The sequence below is a fragment of the Genypterus blacodes genome, unplaced genomic scaffold, assembly GCF_046128005.1.
Source record: "Genypterus blacodes isolate CSIRO-AG114 ecotype Tasmania unplaced genomic scaffold, CSIRO-AGI_Gbla_v1 ptg000070l_1, whole genome shotgun sequence".
Lineage (NCBI taxonomy): Eukaryota > Metazoa > Chordata > Actinopteri > Ophidiiformes > Ophidiidae > Genypterus > Genypterus blacodes.
The window spans coordinates 4720300-4739316 of NW_027466880.1; the positions used below are offsets into that span (position 1 = coordinate 4720300).

The 19017-nt window shown below is 40.8% G+C and overlaps 1 protein-coding gene across 6 annotated transcripts in view; it reads left to right on the forward strand.

Moving 5' to 3' along the window:
* Positions 1-19017, forward strand: part of slc2a9l2 (solute carrier family 2 member 9, like 2) — a 47814-nt gene that overhangs the window by 14437 nt on the left and 14360 nt on the right. For all 6 annotated transcript variants that reach the window (XM_076156550.1, XM_076156551.1, XM_076156549.1 and 3 more), the window contains 4 exons: positions 1281-1426; positions 9245-9377; positions 12293-12480; positions 13376-13486. In XM_076156550.1, coding sequence (XP_076012665.1) covers positions 1281-1426; positions 9245-9377; positions 12293-12480; positions 13376-13486 — 578 coding nt within the window. The remainder of the gene's footprint in view (positions 1-1280; positions 1427-9244; positions 9378-12292; positions 12481-13375; positions 13487-19017) is intronic.

Below are 19017 nucleotides of genomic sequence, written 5' to 3' on the forward strand. Positions count from 1 at the left end.
CCTCCCCCCCATGCATGCGTGTGTACGTGTGCGTCCAGGATGCTACAGTACAATTTGTATTGATTAATGGCAAGAAGGCTCTCACATCCACAAATCACAAAGCCAATCTTTGTTGCTCCAAAAATGAGCTAATCTCTCCTTTTAAAGCCCCCACACTCATAGACTTAATTTAACCAACGGACATTTGAGTGGTAAAGCAGGTCCTGAGGATCAGCATCAGTTTCCTCAAGGAACTTATTAAACTGACGAGGCTGAAGTCCCCTTGCTCATATGCAACGACTGGCTTCACTACATAATCAAGCTGCAATACCGATTTGCACAGAGCTTCCTCATGGATTACCAGTGAATCCCAAAGGGGGGGGCGACAAGGCAAATGAATGAGGCAATACTTATACTAGTTGTACTTACAATACAATACTACAAGCGTCTAGATTACATTATTGATCCATGTGTTTGTATCCTCTGTTATCTGTCTGTTTTTACGAGACACTGCGGCCCCGTTGTTGTTTTTGATCCGTGCCACTTCACTCGCTAGTTTAGCGTTTTGTTAACATTTGCCTGTTCGGTTCCCAAAGTTTATGCTCCGTAACCCCGGAGCGGCAGCTTTACGTATTTTCACCAGTCTCTGGCACACTGTACATTCATATCTTCATCTCTCTCTCGCTTGTCCACACACACTGAGACGCAATTCCTGTGTCTCCCTGCAGAAACAGTTTGGGAACCACTAGATTATGCAATGTAGGAAAGTTACATCCAGCCCAGTTTTCCTCTTTTCACCTTATTTTGGATCCATTTAACCAGGCCGGTATTTTTTCCTGTTAAATTTGGTGATCCGTCCATATTTGTACCAATATTTGACGGGCCGCAATAAAAAGCGCAACAGGCTGCATGTGGCCCACAGGCCGTAGTTTGCCCACCCCTGTTGTAGACCGACACCAGGCTGCCCAGGTTCAGCATGATAATGCAGGTCTCGGTTTCAAATCCACCCAAAATGCGAGCTGGTGATTATCTGAGCCAAATTTATCCTGGATTAACAATTTGGCGTTCAAAGGACAGAGCAAGCTCGGGAAGGATTAAAAGGATAATTTGAGCAGACTGGCATCATATTTTCCCAGATTAGTTGAGCAACATATGGAAACGGCCAGTTTAACATTCCCCGCATTGTTCAGGACAGTACATTACTTCTTAAATATTGTTAGATATTTTCAGTATTAAAGATGATTATGTCACAGTAATAATGAAGTGCACTTCTCTTCTTTCACATTGTATTTCTCTGACAGGCATTGCTCTCAGTGCCCTCCCCATGTATCTGGGAGAAATTTCCCCAAGGCACATCAGAGGTTTCATTGGCCAGTTCAACTCCATCCTGATTTGCTTGGGAGTATTCACTGGACAAGTGTTGGGGCTGCCTGAACTACTGGGCCAGGTCAGTACAACTGGGCATCGTGAACTGTATGACATATTGATCAGTGGGCCAGTTTCTGAAGGGCTGCTAGAGTGCAGGGAAATGTCGACTTCTGCTGATTGTTTCTGTTAGTTGAGTCAGATAATATAAATATGGGCAAAATTGTGGAACCTGGATGGAAGACAGATGGTTGTTGACATAAACTTATTTAAAGAATCGATTCAGTGAGTATAAGTGAGTATCAGTCCGCTAAATGACTGTTCAAGCATTATCAGAAATTCTCAAATCTCCCATCAGGACTTTCATAATTTTAGAAAGTGTTCCATAATTGACTTTTTATGGATCTGACCAGAGCCTTTTCTCACCGATATATCAGTTAGTGGTACAAGTGGAAAGTCTGTGAAGAGACACTGAGCTCCATGTAGTGGTGTGTGCGATGTGTGCAGCAGCTGATCTGTATTAGCGACGCTTCATTAAAATTGCCTGAAAGTCCATCTTCTGTCTGCACTTGCTTACATCATCAGTGTGAGTAAATACCTGTACTGTGCCAATGCCAAATTTACTGTCCCTGGTGGTGGGTTTAATACATATGCCCCTGTATTCTCTCAAGAGAAGTTTTGGGAGATTCCTTCTTAAGTTATTGTCGAGGCTGCTGTGGAACCAGCAGAGAAACTGCATCTTTTGCATTTGCCAAAACATTCAGCCATTTGATTTGTATTCACAGCTTATCATGCAGGCTTTAAAGCTAATATCAGCCGACTGTGATACGTGACCCCCCTGAGACTCAGTGGAAGTGCCAGGAGAGAGACTTTGATCCCATTCTACAGAGACAAGACGAGACAAACATACAGAATGGGTACAAAGAGGCTTCAGTCACTACAGGATTGAACGTGTGTTGAAGTTGTTGGAAAGTTGCTTTCCAACACACATCTACACTCATATATATATGTACGTATATATATACTGTATATGTATGTATAGCTTGTACCACTTGCTTGCACCTCATCTTTTCCTGTCACTTTGTGTCGGCCCAGTTCTGTGCAGACACCACATCCCCTCCCTCTTCAGAGAGGCATGTTTTCCCCTTTCATAACATTTGATTGATTGGAACTCCATTACTGTGAAATATCAACTGAAATTCCTAATCACTTCACGCTTGCTCTCCGAATTATTATTATTATTATTATTATTAATATTATTATTAATAATAATATTAATATTATTATTCACAGGAAGTTTTTTTACTTTATCTCTTGGACTCAAAACAGCCATTAGCCTGACGCATGTAAGCTCTAAAAACCAAATCCATTTGTGGACATTTTGCCAGAGATAAAGCACCCTCTAGTTTGGGCTCATAACATTGATTTGTGTTGCTCTCTATCTCACTTGTTACTTTGCTTTCCCAAATTCAAAGTATTGCATCAGTCTTTGAGAAAAATTCTCTTCTGACTTACTTGTTGCGCCTGCGTACTCATTTACCTTTACATATCCTGAGGTTGAACATGAACTGTTCCTGTATGTGACTTGTATAGCTGGGGTTGTAGGGAATATTATTTCTAATTGCATTGGAACAATCCAGGGCTCATCAATCAATCACATGAATGATGGCTGTGTTGTATTTACATCAGGCTATGTGTTCTTATCAATCCTCTCTGTTGTTTTTGAATTCAGGAACATGCACATATGACTTTTGACTCATTGCGTTCAAAGAGAACAAAACACAAACTAAATCCGTTGCTATATTTTCTTGTTTTGGTTTTAAAATGGCACTTTTAACCCTAAATTACACAAAAGTTCAATTTCTGTCACCCCAAATCAATTCCCTCTTGAATTAAAGTGTGTTTTTGAATGAAGCCATAGAAGGAATCAACATTATGTTTTTTTCTATATCTTGAACTTTGAATCCCTCACCTCCCGTTGTCATTCTGCGCTGACATTAGGAGCGCAGTGACCAAGCCAAGTAGATCCACATTTTTAATTTCGAGGTATTGGTTTGTTTTATCCGTTCCAATCCCCTGTATGAATATCATATGGAGGTGTTTGTACTTGCAGCAGATGTCATGTGCCTCACTCAGTGCCTCATTCAATTGTGCATAGGCCATTTTATCATATTTGACAAAAGCATCTCAGGCATATGTCACACATTTGAGGATAATGCCACTGTCGTCTCTGCTGCCCTTTTGTAATACAACTCCACCAGGTTGTCTCTGTAGAGCCGTCATTTAACAGGCCGCAGTGTAAAGATGTCAGCTGGTGTGGGGTGCAAAATGCTGATAAGCTTTGACAAATGATAATTACTTTAACCTTCATGCTTAGCCACTAACCTTCCCCCAGTGGAAAATGTGTTTATTCCAGCTTTACCTCCGGAACAGGCTCCTAGCCGGTCTGTCACGGAACTCCCCTGAGAGACTGACCTCATCAGCATGCCAAGTGCGGCTTAAACCAGTCAGGTTAGAATCAACTGCCTGAATGGGCCATTATCAATACCCAATCCTCCATCACAGCCCACTTTGGCCCCTGTGTTTGTGTGTGAGAGTGTGTTAAGGACAAAAATCGATCGACCGCTCCACATGAGGATTGTCTCTGAGGTGCATTCATTTCAGATGAGTGTGATTGCTCACTCTGGGTAACAGAGTTATTGCTTCTGTTAGCATTCTCATGCTCATTCTCATACAACTACATCCTCTTTGTATGATATCAAAGGTTGAAATTCAGACGAATTCTACATGTTTAGGACAACTTTATCCAATAAAAATGTCCTCAGACAAATATGTTTGTGAATAATGGAGACAAGCCTGATTAGTGACAGACTGAATGTAAACATGAGTCTCAGTGATTTAGGCATTATTAGGTTATTGCAGTTCATGAACTGATCTTCCATTTGTTCCTTAAGACAATTTCTCCCAGTAACCTGACATCTGTGTGTGTGTGTGTGTGTGTGTGTATGTGTGTGTGTGTGTGTGTGTGTGTGTGCGTGCGTGTGTGTGTGTGTGTGTGTGTGTGTGTGTGTGTGTGTGTGTGTGTGTGTGTGTGTGTGTGTGTGTGTGTGTGTAAACATGGACACTGATTTCCTGTATTTCCTCATACATTCAGCAAAACCAGTTGAGACTGGGCTCATCCTAACACACACACATTATACAGGAAAGCCATGTAACAATCCGTTCCTGGCCTAAAGGCAGAATCCAGGACTCTGGCTGAGGCTTCACTTGCGTACACTTTAACCTGGTTCATTAATTATTAACAATAATACCTTGATTTCTCTAGATCACTCTTCCTTCAACCATAGACCTCGGCCAGAATGCCCATACTGACCAGCACTTTCAAATGTATACATTGGCTACAGCTCCAGTCCAGACACATACAGATATACCAGAGAGCCTTACATGAAATATATTACAAGGTTATATAAAATGATGGTGTTTTTTGAGGTTCTGACGCATTTGTCAGAGAACTACTTGACAATTTACTGTGTGTTAACCGAGCTGGTATGCAAACTTATATCCCGGACTTTTTTGTGGGTAATCTTCAAGTCTTTGACTATAAAATGGAGACATATATTGGAGTCATTATTGAAATTGTTTTTTAAATTGTGATGTTAGGGAAAGATTGCATGGCTGCTGATTTGTTTCACTCTAAACATTTGAGTTCCAAAACTCAGCATTGTCTAAACTGTGGTGCATAAAGACAATCTATATTGTCTTTTTTATAAATGCCTATATACTGGTCCTGCTGCTTTTGTTTAGGTTGTGTTCGTCTTCTGTGTAAGAGGTGAATCTCAGAAGACTCCCCGACCATATAGATTGCCTCAACATATATTCAGTATGGGTAGCACACGTTTAAACTGGTCAATCGTCAATTTGCTCCTCTAAATGAGCTTGAGGAGAACAGAATAGGCCCCATGCAGACAAGGTGACATTCATTACCAGCAGCTGCAAGCAGAGGGGTGATGTGCTTTTCCTCTGATCCCGGCAGATCTCCACCTACACAGTCTGTGATGGAATAGATGTGAGGCTTTTACTAATCGGTTTGAGATGTTTCTATGGATGAGGCTGTCGGGGTTTCTACTATTTACACAACAGGAACATAAAGAGGAATATTGCAGATTGTGAGCTGTCATTGATCTTACATTACAATGGAGGGGTTGAACTGTAAGATTACTGATGCTCTGTTTGCGGTCATAGGTTATAGGTCATAGGTCACTCCAGTGCATTAGTTCCCCAATCTAATATTATTATTATTATTGTGTTTTGCAACATCCCTCTGCTTTCATTGCCCACTGCTTCCTCATTTGTGTGTCTCACTGGTCCTCAGCAAACTAAGCTTGTTGCCAAGTAGCAGCCCGCATCACCGGCTCGGTCACAAAATTTTACTTTACGTAGTTGCTAATTGCTCTGGCTGAAAAACATTTTGTCATTATAATTGATTCTGTTCAAAAGCTCCTAATGTTTCTTCCTCTGACTCATTTACATTGACTGACAGCTAATTAAATCACCCTACCTGCTGTTGGGAAGAGAGACTTGCAATAAAGTTATGCATACAGTAGGTTGACATTTCACGATGTATTAGGACCAACACACCAAACCCACTTCACGTCATTGGATCAGCACAGGAGATAACAGCAGGGAAAAGCTGTGGGGGCTTGCGGAAAACAACAACAAATATAAATCTTTTTGGCTGAGGGAAAGATTTATGTTTATTTATGTTTTCCTCCTCTGGTGGTTTGTGTGTTTGTTGTGTCTGGCTTCTTGTAAATGATTCATATTCCAGGTCATGGCTGCTGTTTCTTATTCCATCAGTAAGAGTGATGGGATCATGGCCCAGGAGGGGGATACAGCAAAGCTGCTACTGTCACATTCATACACATTATCTGCCGTAAACATTGCTGAGACTTTGTGTGTGTGTGATCAGGTTCATGTGAAGTGAACATTTGTGGTGTCCTGGTTGATTTGCAAAACCTATTTCTTCTTCTCCTAATATGTGCAGTTTATTAATCTTACCACAGTAGGCGACTGTGTGATTGTTTTGTTAAATTTTACAAAATGTATGTCCAAACTTAGTCGCTGACACTGTTCTTTGTAAGCTGTGACATTCTGGAGATAGTTGGCGTTCACTCATCAGATCTTAAGGCCTTTGAATGGACCACTAGATTGCCACAAAAAAAGCTAAATTTATCTTCTCAAAACATAGTTATGAGCTAGTTTGGTTGGAAAACACCTGAAAATCTTTGCTTTATACCTAAACAGAGTTGGGCAACTCTTGTTCTGTCACAGAGTTGGCCAACTAACTGATGAATGATGGCAAAGTGGAAGAACAGTCATCTAAGTGAATAAAACCTAGGAATTCTTTAGTTTTTTTAGTTTTACATTTTGGGCCATATTCCTACAAAATAACATTAAAATGCCTTTCCCCCAGTGGGCAAATATATATCCCCACATGGCCAGCAGTCAGGACCAAGCTAACGCGCGGGGAATTGGATCACAGAAAACTGGGGCGAAAAGAGGACCAACAGAGGGATTAGAGGAGGGGTGCCCAAAACGTCGATTGGAAAAAAGTTAGCCTATCGTTAAAAGTTAGCCGCCACCAGCAAGTGCGCCGGCAACGGCACCGGTGGGTGAGGTGGCTGTCTTTCAGGGTTTCTGCTGGGCTGTTTTATGTTATCCTGCTGTTTTGGTTCCTCTTGTCTCTTGTCCATGGCAGAGGGAACAAATGGGTGACGCAGGAAGTAAAATAGGTTAGAGGTGAACAATTTTACTCCTGACTTGTTCAGGCAAAGTCCATCTGTCTTAAAAAGATGTTTACGGTCCCATAAGAAGTTGAAATTGTCAATAAAATGCACTGAGTGGACGGTACATGCAGTTGAAAGCCATGTGTTTAGTGCCAACAATCTGCTGAATCTCTCAATTCCTCTTCTGACTGGCCAGAGTGCCACTGATGAACACCTAAGCATTCAAAGAGCTGACAGTGTTCAACAGATCAGTAAAGTCCTGTTTCAGAACTTCAGACTGTTGCTTTACAACATCATTAGACCCAGTGTGCAGTATGATGTTCTTCCCAGTTTGGTGTTCAGGCACAGTACGCAGGATTCTGTCTTCCAAGTCAGAGACCATATCGTTGGGAAAACAGTATTTGAGTATTTTGGTGTGTTTTTTACTGCACACACTTTTTATATCCTTTACAGCAAAGTCACCCACAATCAGAGTGTGAGGCCCAGTCATTAGCTCTCCCTCCAGCTTTCTACTCTCTGAGTTACTTTCAATCCTTACCCTGCTGTGTGAAGATGAGAAGTTATCCGGGTCGTCAGACGGAGATCCAGGGTCCTGCAGTAGTGGAGTCAATCTGTTTTCTAGCGGCAGGCTTTTAAAGCGTGCAGCAGGCGATCCTTGGAAGTTCACACCAGTTAGAAGCATCGGGGCTCATGTTTCACATTAAATATATCCAAAGGGCTTTTCAGAGAAAGTTAATTAGCCCCACACTTTGGAGCAGTTAAATGGATCCTCTCTTATTCTTGCATTCATTATCTTTTTCAGTCGCAGTATAATGCAGTAATAATTTCTTTGTCAAAGCCTTGCTTCTTTTTAGAAAAGCCGTCTTGTACAGACATTGATTTGTACCTTTGCCAAGTCACAATCTGTGCTAATTTAACAGAGAAATTTTAGAGATGAGTAACAGAAATGGAGGAGTATGCTTTTACTTTTATAAGAAAGAATCACTTAGTGTAGTGAGAAGACTTGATTTTATGGTTGTTTACTAATAGAAAAAACCCAAATCATTCATGCTTCTCTATCTTATATACAATCAGAAAACATCTTGCCAGTACACAGTATGTGTATCATGAATATTTTGGGAGCTATACTGTGCTAGACGTCACAGTGATGTCATTAGAATGAATCAGGGGAAACTCCTTGTCAATGTGTTTTATTGTCAAAAAAGAATGAAATGTTCTGCCTCAGTGGTCTTTAAACATATTATAGAGCGTTCCGACCCTGTAGCATTCTTTGAGAAAAAACATGGTGAGCACGGTGAGCAGGAGGTTTTGTTGAGGACGATTCCGGCTGGAAAAGCTGCAGTTTTATAATGTTAAGGTGACCCGATGTGCAAATGTATGGGTTCACTTTACCTCGGGCAGGATTTGCACTGTCTATCTGTGACTTGGGCATTGTTTGTGATAAAGTCGAGGCAGCAGTCAGTGACCTTAATTTTCACGGACACCTATCCATTGTGGATGACGGCACTGTTAAGAATAAAAAAAAAAAATCAATATCTCTATAACCGACCACAGTTTTTATGCCTGTAAGCACAGGAGTTTATGGTATCGAACCAAAGGTTAATGTGAAGATACTGCGTTGAAGACATCTTTGCTGTTCTTACATTTATGAAAAGCACTTCAGAATTTAACGTGTGTTATATTTTTGGATAAGTTGTGGCGTAACGTAACTGAGCTATTGAGCTACATCTACCTGACTGTGTGTTTGTATTACACACTCTTTCCCCATGTATGCTGCAGAATAGATTGGGAGTTAAATGCAAACACAGGATTCACTGCTTCACAGAAGAAATGACTGAAACTGTTGTGTAAGGAGAACCTGCTGTAGATCTTACATCAGGAGATGAAAATGTACATGTATTTAAGCCTCCCGTTGTATATATTCTTATAAAGATGACAAACTGAAGCTTTAATGTTACACTTCCAATCCACATAAACATTTTCCCATAGCGCAACAACTTATTATGTAGTGTGTATATGATAGCTTCCACTTATTCCAGACAGTTATACTCTCAAACTTGTCAAAGATGCTCTGATGTTCTTCTTTGTGTAACTCTGTGGTTTCCGGCCTGCAGGAGTCCAGGTGGACCTTCCTCTTCACCTTCTTGGCATGTCCTGCGCTGCTGCAGCTGTGCGTGCTGCCCTTCCTTCCGGAGAGCCCTCGCTACCTGCTGATGGAGAGGAGGGACGAAGATGGAGCAGAAAGAGGTATTCCATACATAACACACATACACAACTACACACAGTAGGCAAATGCTGACTTGATATGCTCTGCCAAGCTTACAATTCAATTGGATCAGCGCAAAGGCGTGAACGCCCGATCAAGGTTGAGAGAGACACGAATTTTCGGAAAGTATTGATGCTCGTTTTTGTTTGCCATCACTGGTTGGTTCCTGCATGATCCTATTTTTGGCAATATTGAAATCGCTTAAGGGGGAAATATATCGCAGAGAATTGTGGACAAGGTTGAAGCCTGTATCAGCTCTAGACTACAATGTGGAAAGCTGATCAACATTGTTACTATTGGGACATAACTATTTAGCCAACACTTTTCAGCACAGGACACACACACACACCCGCACACCCGCAAGCACGCACGCACGCACGCGCACACACACACACACACACACACTCATGTGTCTGAGTTAATGAAAGTTGGGAACCTCTCACTTCTGTCTGTCTTGTAATTAACAGGAAACTTCAAAAACACTCACACAGACATGGACATGGACACGGACACGGACACACACACACACACACGGACACGGACACGGACACGGACACGGACACACACACACACACACACACACACACACTCAAGTAGGTCTGCCAAATTCACAGAGGCACACACGTTTGTCCTTGTAAAGTTTTTTTTCCCAATAAATTGGATAAAAATCACACAAATGACCAGTCAAGTCAAGTTTATTTCTACAGCCCAATATCACATACAATCTCTCAAAGGGCTTCACAGACCCACAACATCAGGAAAATTGCTGCCCCCGCCCAAAACTCTCTAGGAAGACGAGGAAAAATGCTATAGAAAAAAAGTATGAGGACCAAAGAAGAAACTTTTGTCTGGAGACTTTTCCAAACTCATGGCTCATGACTAATTTTGGCATGCCGCTATGGCTGAATGACAGGGAGCACTTCTCATTTCCAAGCCCATATATAACCTTAACCTCATCTTAACCTGATGTTAACCTAATGTTAACCTCATTTTATCATTATCTTAACCTCATTCTAACCATATTTTATCCTTATCTGAATCTCATTTTAACCTTATCTTAACCTCATCTCAACCACATCATATAAAGGCTTTTTGTTTTGTCTTTTTGCAACGTGAGCGCTCTAGCTCACGGACCCCGGGCGTCACCCCCTGCAGGGAAAACTATATGGGTTTGCTCCTCCATGCTGACGTTGTTGCTGCTCACCCAATGCCAACATACTATCAATATCATGCCTCACAGCCGCAGTGTGATTCTGGATTAAAGCAGGTGTTCAACCAGCAGGGAGATAAAAAAAGGGCAAGACTGCGTTGTTATTAGTGTTATGTTGGCCTGGATTAGACAATTTCAGCATGATGGCTCATTCCCTGCATGCTCCAGTTTTACGTTACTGTTCTCCATATTTTAAACCCAGCAAAGGATACTAGACTGCCTTCATCGTGGAGTCGTGTGTGGTCGCAGCCCTGCCCATGTGGATCTCCTTTGCTATGTGCTGGTGACCTGCTTTTAGTCTCTCTCTCTCTCTCTCTCTTTCTCTCTTTCTCTCTGTCTTTCTCATTCTGTGTGTGCGTGCGTGCGTGCGTGTGTGTGTGGAGAGTGACTTTTTTATAATATTAAGCCGAGAGACCCCAAGCACCAGGCATATATCCTTTACAATTCACACTTGTGCCTGAATGGACAGATTGATATGCCTGAAATTTAACTGACCTGGTGTTATACTGTGATGATTAAGTGTACCCTTAATTTTTTGGGAGCAGTGTATATACATGTTTATAGATTGCTATAGAAACATATAAACACCGAATAAAAAGTTCGGAAATTTGTGTTTGGTAGATTATTTCTCTGTTGTAACAATGTTTCTTGGCAATACATTTTATACTGTTGGAAAGCCTGTTTAGTTCCCTTTTAAAGGGTGCCCCATTTGTAAGGAACATGCATTTGTGGGATGAGCAGCACAGCTGAGTATGTGGGTTGCGCTCATGAAAAATTTGCCAAATCTTCTCTGCCAATAGCAAACAGCTTATTCTGCTGTTGCTATTGACTGTTGATTGATCAGTGACAAGGAAGAAACAAGACATATTGGCAACTGTACAATTTATTCATTTAACAAACAGTCAATAAACCTGAACCCATGAACCTTACCTGGTGTCCAGCTGGTCCCTCTGAAAGCCCAGATAGAGGGAGGGTGGGTCACAGTTCTATGGGTCTTAAAACTTTTTCAACCTTAAAACCTTTTAAACCTTGTAAACCTTAAAACCTTTTGAACCGTAAAACCTTTTAAACCTTAAAACCTTTGAAACCTTAAAACACGAACCTTTTAAAACCAAGACCAGGCTGGTGAGCAGCATGAGGAGGAGGTGCCAGGCTGTTGTGGCTGTGTATGGTTCTTCCACACGCTACTGAGGCTCCTGACTGTTTGTTAAATGAATAAATTGTATTATTGCCAATCTGTCTTGTTTCTTCCTTGTTACTAATAGACTTCAATCATCCATTCCACCAAACAACACCAAACAAGAGTCAATAGCAACAGCAGAATAAGCTGTTTTGCATTGGCAGAGAAGATTTGGCAAATTTTTCATGAGCGCAACCCACATACTCAGCTGTGCTTCTCATCCCACAAATGCATGTTCCTTACAAATGGGGCACCCTTTAAAAGGGAACTAAACAGGCTTTCCAACAGTATAAAATGTATTGCCAAGAAGCATTGTTACAACAGAGAAATAATCTACCAAACACAAATTTCCGAATTTTGTGTTCGATGTTTATATTTGTCATTTAAAATTTTAATTTATGAAAGTCTCTGCATTTATGGTGGAATAATTCCCTGACGCATTTAGAGAAAAGCTCTGCAACATCTTAATTGCTTTGTGTGTGTGTATATGTCTGTCTGTGTGTCAGCCTTTCAGAGGTTCTTGGGGAAGAAGGATGTATCTCAGGAGCTGGAGGAGGTCCATGCGGAGGCTCGAGCCCAGAACAACCTGCATACGGTCTCTGTGTTACAGCTGATGAGGAACCCCGCTGTCCGCTGGCAGCTCATCACGATTATTATCACCATGGCGTGCTATCAGCTCTGCGGCCTCAACGCTGTAAGACACAGCTGTCATTTCACTTAATTTCCTTCTTTTCTCCTTTTTTCTGCCTTTGAAACCTGGGGACCTGTCAGCATTTTACTCTTTAAAAGATGTGAAATGTGGATTAAACTTATTCTGTTAGTATAGTTAGCTAGTATGGTGGTGTTAGGTAGTATTTGTGGTGTTCTGTAGTTGTATATGACTGTAAACATATGTTGTCCACACCATTATTGCGTCTGGACAAAGCGGTGAAACTGTCCAGGTCAGAAAATTTTGAGAGACAATTTAACAAAACTGTGACACATGCTAACTTGGAACTAAGTAAGAATACATCATCACTTTTCCACTCTGCCATGCTGCGAGAACAAAATCTAGCAGCATTGGACCAAAAGAAAAGACATTATTTTCCATTTGATGACATTTCCCAATGTCATCTAATGGAAAATGCAACGCATTCTGTGTAATATGTGTCTGTGGAGTAATTGTAATAGTAAACAATTTAAAAAGGAGAAGAGGAGACAAATGTCTATGAAAGATGACATTTTTCAAAGACAAAGCAATTGAAATGTCATTTTGAGATGTATTGAAGTGTCAACTGACTCGTCTGTGAGTGTCGCATGCAAATGAACCGTTGGACACTGTCTACATCATATGAATATGATCAAGAAATGTGTGTTTTATATGCCATTGATGGACTTTTCAGCAACACATCAAACCTTAAATCTCCTCAAACCTCAAAACTTATTCACCTTGTCTGAATTATACATTTACATGCCCTCCTTTATATACGGTAAATTCTTAGGAACACATATTTAATTATTCATACTTTGACATTTACTGTCCTGTTGCCATCCCTGCTGTCTGAGAGACATGAAAGAGCCACATGTTGTGTTTTGTAATGTCCTCATAGATCTGGTACTACACCAATGGGATCCTGCAAGAGGCAGGCTTTGCTGTTGACATTCTCCCCTACATGACTCTGAGCACAGGAGCTGTCGAAACCTTGGCCGCTATCGTCTCAGTGAGTATTACAATCACAACCAAAAATAGCTGGTTCTTTACACTACACACTCACATGCACACACGTTGATATGATTAATCACACAGCATTCTTTGGTGGTCTTTATAAGCATGGGGGGGTTGTTGTATCACAAGTAGTTTCCAGAATAGCTGATTTGATTTGACCAATGGGCTTTTTTAAAATTGAATAGGAAAAAAAAAACAAGATATAGAGAGCTGCTGGACTGAAAGGAAGACTTCCATTTATAGTATATTTCAATGATCAATTTTTGGAGATTGTTGAGATTCCTTCTTCATTTACTCAGTCATACAGGAGAGATGCATCACAAGTCTCAGTGAATACACATAAATAAACATTATTCCTAGAGCAAACATGTTTTTTATATCAGAGTGTATCAGGGTGGGTGCCTTTCCATCGTTCTATGGTAACTCCTGGCTACCTTAGTAACCATGTCACAGTGACCTACCAAGACAAAAAGTTGCTTCCTCTCTGATGATGAATGAATGATTCTGGTAAAACAATCATGCCAAGAACAAACTGTTTTACTTCCTTTCTAATAATGATTATTGTAAGACAATCAGTGAATGTCAGAAGATGAAGACATAATGCTCCCTTACATAATAATAATTACAATAATGCTATGGATATAGTATATTTTCTCCAACACATTCTGTATGCAAGCTGCAGGGTGACAGATGCTGTAAGAGCCTGTACCTGAATATGAAAAAAATGTTTCCTCTCTGCAGTCATGTTAAAATAAGAATAAACTTGTATTTTCTGCCGTGGATTCATGTGTGTCAGCTAGTGGAACAATATATTATGAGTTGCGAAACAGACATGCATGAAAAGGTGTGCTGTCAGATCTACGTCATTTGCTGCCCCCCCTGCAGCATCCCTCAGAATTTGTTACTCTGCCAATTTCTATCCTGATCCTCCCTCAGCCACAGCTGAAACCAGACACTGCCATGTCACTGTGGGTGTGCCAAAACAATGCAGGAGTCATACCTACACAGCGTTAGATGATGGTCATTTATTCTACTTCCCTGTTTCCAGCTGCCTGGTGTGAGTGCTTCACTTCATGGGTGGAAGAAGCCCAATATGAAGGTCCTATTAGCCACTGACCACAGTGTATGTTTGCTGTGTATCTAGTCGGTGATAATTTCCATGGGGAGGTGCAGCTGTCTCCTTATGTCTGCGCTCATCTGCTTGGGGAGAGGAAACCTGTGCGGAGCTGTTTAGTTGGTGCATTCAAGCGCAGGCATTTCATGCTGATCTGATCTGATCTGGCAGACTGGTGCTGGGAGTTTCAGCAAAATTACTGCATGTTTACATTATGTCTACAGTTGCTTTATATGCAGAAGACATATTGCTACAACAAGTTGTAGATACAATAGTTATACATGGCACTATATAATGATATATTATATATATATATATATAATATATATATATATTATATATATATATATATACACTATATACCATGGCACTATATGTGATCATGTTGTCCGTGAGATCATGGAGTTAGATAGAGAAATGTGTAAAAGAGATGAAAATGTGACGTTGGTACCAATACCAACAGATGTGGACTCTGTACATGCATGACTCAGAACACCAGAGCAGGTAGAATCAAAAAGTCTTTCCTTAAGGTTGCGTACATCGAGTACATCAAGAGTCAGTCCAGAGAAATATGAATTAATCTAACAGGGGAATAGCAAAAAGTTAAATCGCAAAATACTGTCTGAGATCTAGTAAACCAGGGAAGCAAACGCTAGAAAATACCGATGATATGCTTGAGACAAGGAACAAAATGATCTATCAATGAGGGAGGGAAACACACAGACTAAACCAACGAGGGATCAAGAGATGATGGAGAACAGGTGAGGCAAATCAGTATAATCAGTGCAACAAAAATAAAACATGAAGCAAAAATAAAAACATAACTCAGGAGGCAGGACGATACCTGACAGGAAAGAACCTCCAGCTTTACTTTTACTGGATTTATTTTATAATCATGCAACCTTTCGAACTGATTATAACACAGAAGTTACCAAATGGCGTCATGGAACCAAAAGATTAATCCATTCCTGAAATGTGAAGTGATTTAATTTGATCTGGCTCAGTCTCCATCCATCACTCTCCATTCCCTAACAACACAATAGAATCGACTGACACAGAATCATTTGCAGATAATCTATACAATGCAAACGTTATCATGCACATAGAATGAGTTTGCATCTAAAGAGTTTTCTTTTTAAATTAAAAAAAGGGACACAATATGCACAGACAAATTTGTGCACATTTAATGAGTCTGTTTGCTGCTATTTCCATTTCTGTGATACCCCTTTGTGATTTCTGTGATGCCCCGGAAGAAAGGTGAAGCTAATCTTTGATCTGCATCAGAGACTCCACGGTTGAAATAGGAATTCATTCCAACTCAGCAGCCACAGACACCTCTTCCTCTCAAACTGCCTTTAACTGATTTCAGCTACAGCGAAAGATTACGCAGAGACTTCATTGGTGCACTATAGACTTTTCTATTAGCAATTATTTCAGCCACTTTCAGCATAAATCACCATATTTCATAGCTAGTATTCACAACGGCTGCAGGTATTTTACAACATGTGTATTAGCCTCAAGGGGTGTATAACATTTAAATGAAAGAAAATGCGCCTCAGGAATGTGCCTTTATTCATTTGTGTGGTGTGGACAAATCCCCAAAGCCACTGTGATCTGAGTTGAACGGCTGATTTCTCTGGATTAATATAACAAATGTAATGAACTGCAGGGTGCATTTGGCTGAACATCTCTCTAACCTTATCCAATTAGGTATGCCTTTGCACCATTCACAGCCTCCAACACATAGAGAATAATCTCTGGCGTATCATACATGTCATATCCATATTCCAGAAAAACAAGATCAATAGGCGCCTGTAACAGGAAGTATGAAACATTTGCCTATTTTCAGTCAATACTGAATCTGTGAGCAAATATCACCGCCCTTATGCTTCATGCGGTTTGCAGATAATGAGTTTTGGGAGTAGGCAGGCTTCCACGTACACCCAGGAGATGCAGTCTTACTTTCTTGGCATTGCTCAAGGGAAATTAAGACACTGTCTGTGACTGTGAAAAAGAAAAGGAGAAAAAAAAGGGTTGGACACTGACTGATGCCTAAAATACTGAAATATTGAATATATTTAGATTCATACCATGGAAACATATTGTATTATTTATTATAACTTATTTTTTAACATACAGTATCAAACGACAATGTTGCTGCATTATTTTATTGGCTTTCCCCAAATGATCCGGTCCTGAAACATTTTTCACTGCTTCTGGAGTCTATTTAGCTTTGATATGAATTCCGTAATTAAACATGTTGGTCTGCATGAATGTATGTGGTCTGTCTGAACAGAGAGAGAACTTTAATAATCACCTTCCTCTGTCACTTTGCCGACGGCTGTCCTCATCCAAATGTGTTATCCCCTCCCAAGCTAATTTCACACAATTTGAATGTCTGCAGTGGCTTATTTAAGATATTTTTTTATTGCTTCAAGCAGTTGTGGACCTCCAAAACAAGGATGTTGATTACTGCTGGCCTTTGTTATTATACCACTATTCACATTGACAAATCACCAAATCACTATGGTCAACAGCATTTGAATAATGTCAATACTACCTGATCTAATACCTGTGAGAATAAGAAAGAATGCAAAAGCCTCCGAAATTACTTAGTACTTAGTATGACTCAATTAAAGAACGCTCATCCATTTGGCAACTTCAACAATTTATATTCTGCCCTGCATGCCTCTCTGAGTGACCAGTGAGCACACCACATATACCCAGACATAGTTACCATGTAATGTGGTCCTCCTGGTATGGTGACTAAACCACAATAAACCAATCCAAGGGATGAATGCAGCAAAACCAATTGCCTCAGATGGTTGCTCCTGGTTTCTGATCTGGTGAATTGTGAGACTGCCAGTTAAATCATTTGTATGAGCCAATACCAGCCACTTGTTTTGTAGAATACACTGCAAGACCTGATTTAACCTGTACCTGTAGTGTAAGGCCACTTTCACCAATGTTTTCATGCACCAGGCACAGAAAAGGAGGCCGTAGATCTCCTGCCATTCCGTGTCCTGTGCTCTTTCTGACAGTCAACAAGCTCTTGTTTAAGCTTCAAGGTTATGTCAGAGTCGTGTGTGATGGGTTTTGAATTGAGAACACGTCTGACTTTTGCTTGCTTTTTGGCTCTATATACGCTGGCGTTGCACAGCCACATGTGATTCTGTCACTGAGCCACCAGAACAGAAGTCTGAAGATACTTTGCAAAGCTTTAGGCTGGTATAGATGTTTCTAAATAGATTTACTTATTGACTTGTTTCTACCCACATTAAAGCCAAGGCCCAACACTGCAGACCCCAGTTGTATGGACTTCTGCAGATATGGCTGGACCATTTATACCTCCGCGTGTACTCATTGTGTTTACAAGCATGTTAGAACTGCAAAGACTAGTAGTAGTAGTAGTCGTAGTAGTAGTTAAGACTAGTAACCAAGTATGCAAACACTAGGAATAATGCTGGAGCATTTGACACGAAGAACAAAGAAGAACTGACAGAGAACAGGCTACCTGGGGGAGGGCAGGATGGTGAAGGACAGGTGAAACCAATCAGGACAGGGCGGAACATCACACAGGCAGGAAACACATAAGGACAGAAAGTGAAATGTCTGAAACGAGAGGAGAGGTGAGTATGTAAAATAAAACAGGAAATGATGACGGAATAACATGATTAAGGATTCATGTAAATTTAGTCAAACTTATAGGCAGAGACTCAGCATGTAAATGATAATAATTGAACTAACCACCTCATGCTTTTCTCCACTGCATAATCCAGGCTTTATGTATATTCATCAAACCATGGAATCCTATTAGTTCTTTAGCATTTTGTGCATGTACCCGTAGTGAGGTGACCTGGTGAGCCAGCAATCTGAGGCGTACCATGTCAGGCAGCATTCACACCTCATATTAATGTTAGATTTTATCTGGATATGGCATTCAGACACTGAGCTTGCATGTTAATGTGAGGTGCAAGGTCGCACTGTGATCAGAATGCTGTCCCATCTACCAGACTCATAGGTATTCGGTCAGACTGACATTGTGATCTCTGTCACAAGCCGCAGGTGGACAGGCAATGGGGACACATTCATGAGATGTTTTCCTGGCTCTTCTTGCTTAAATTTATTAGAGGATGAAGGTGCTGATTACTCGCGCTGGTTCTCTGTCCTGGTCCTCAAGTATCACAGCAGTGCATATATCCTCTCCCTGCTCCTGCTCTCCCAATTAAGAGCCTGATCACATGACCTTATAAGACTGTGTTGTGCTGCTGCTGGTTATTGCACAAACCAGGGCACTGGTATGATGCTTTGACTCACTTTCTCCTGTCTCTCCCGTGGACTCCATCAAACCACAGTATGTTCCTCTTTTCAAATACAGCCTGAATATAGCACAGACCTTTTCTCAACCTGAG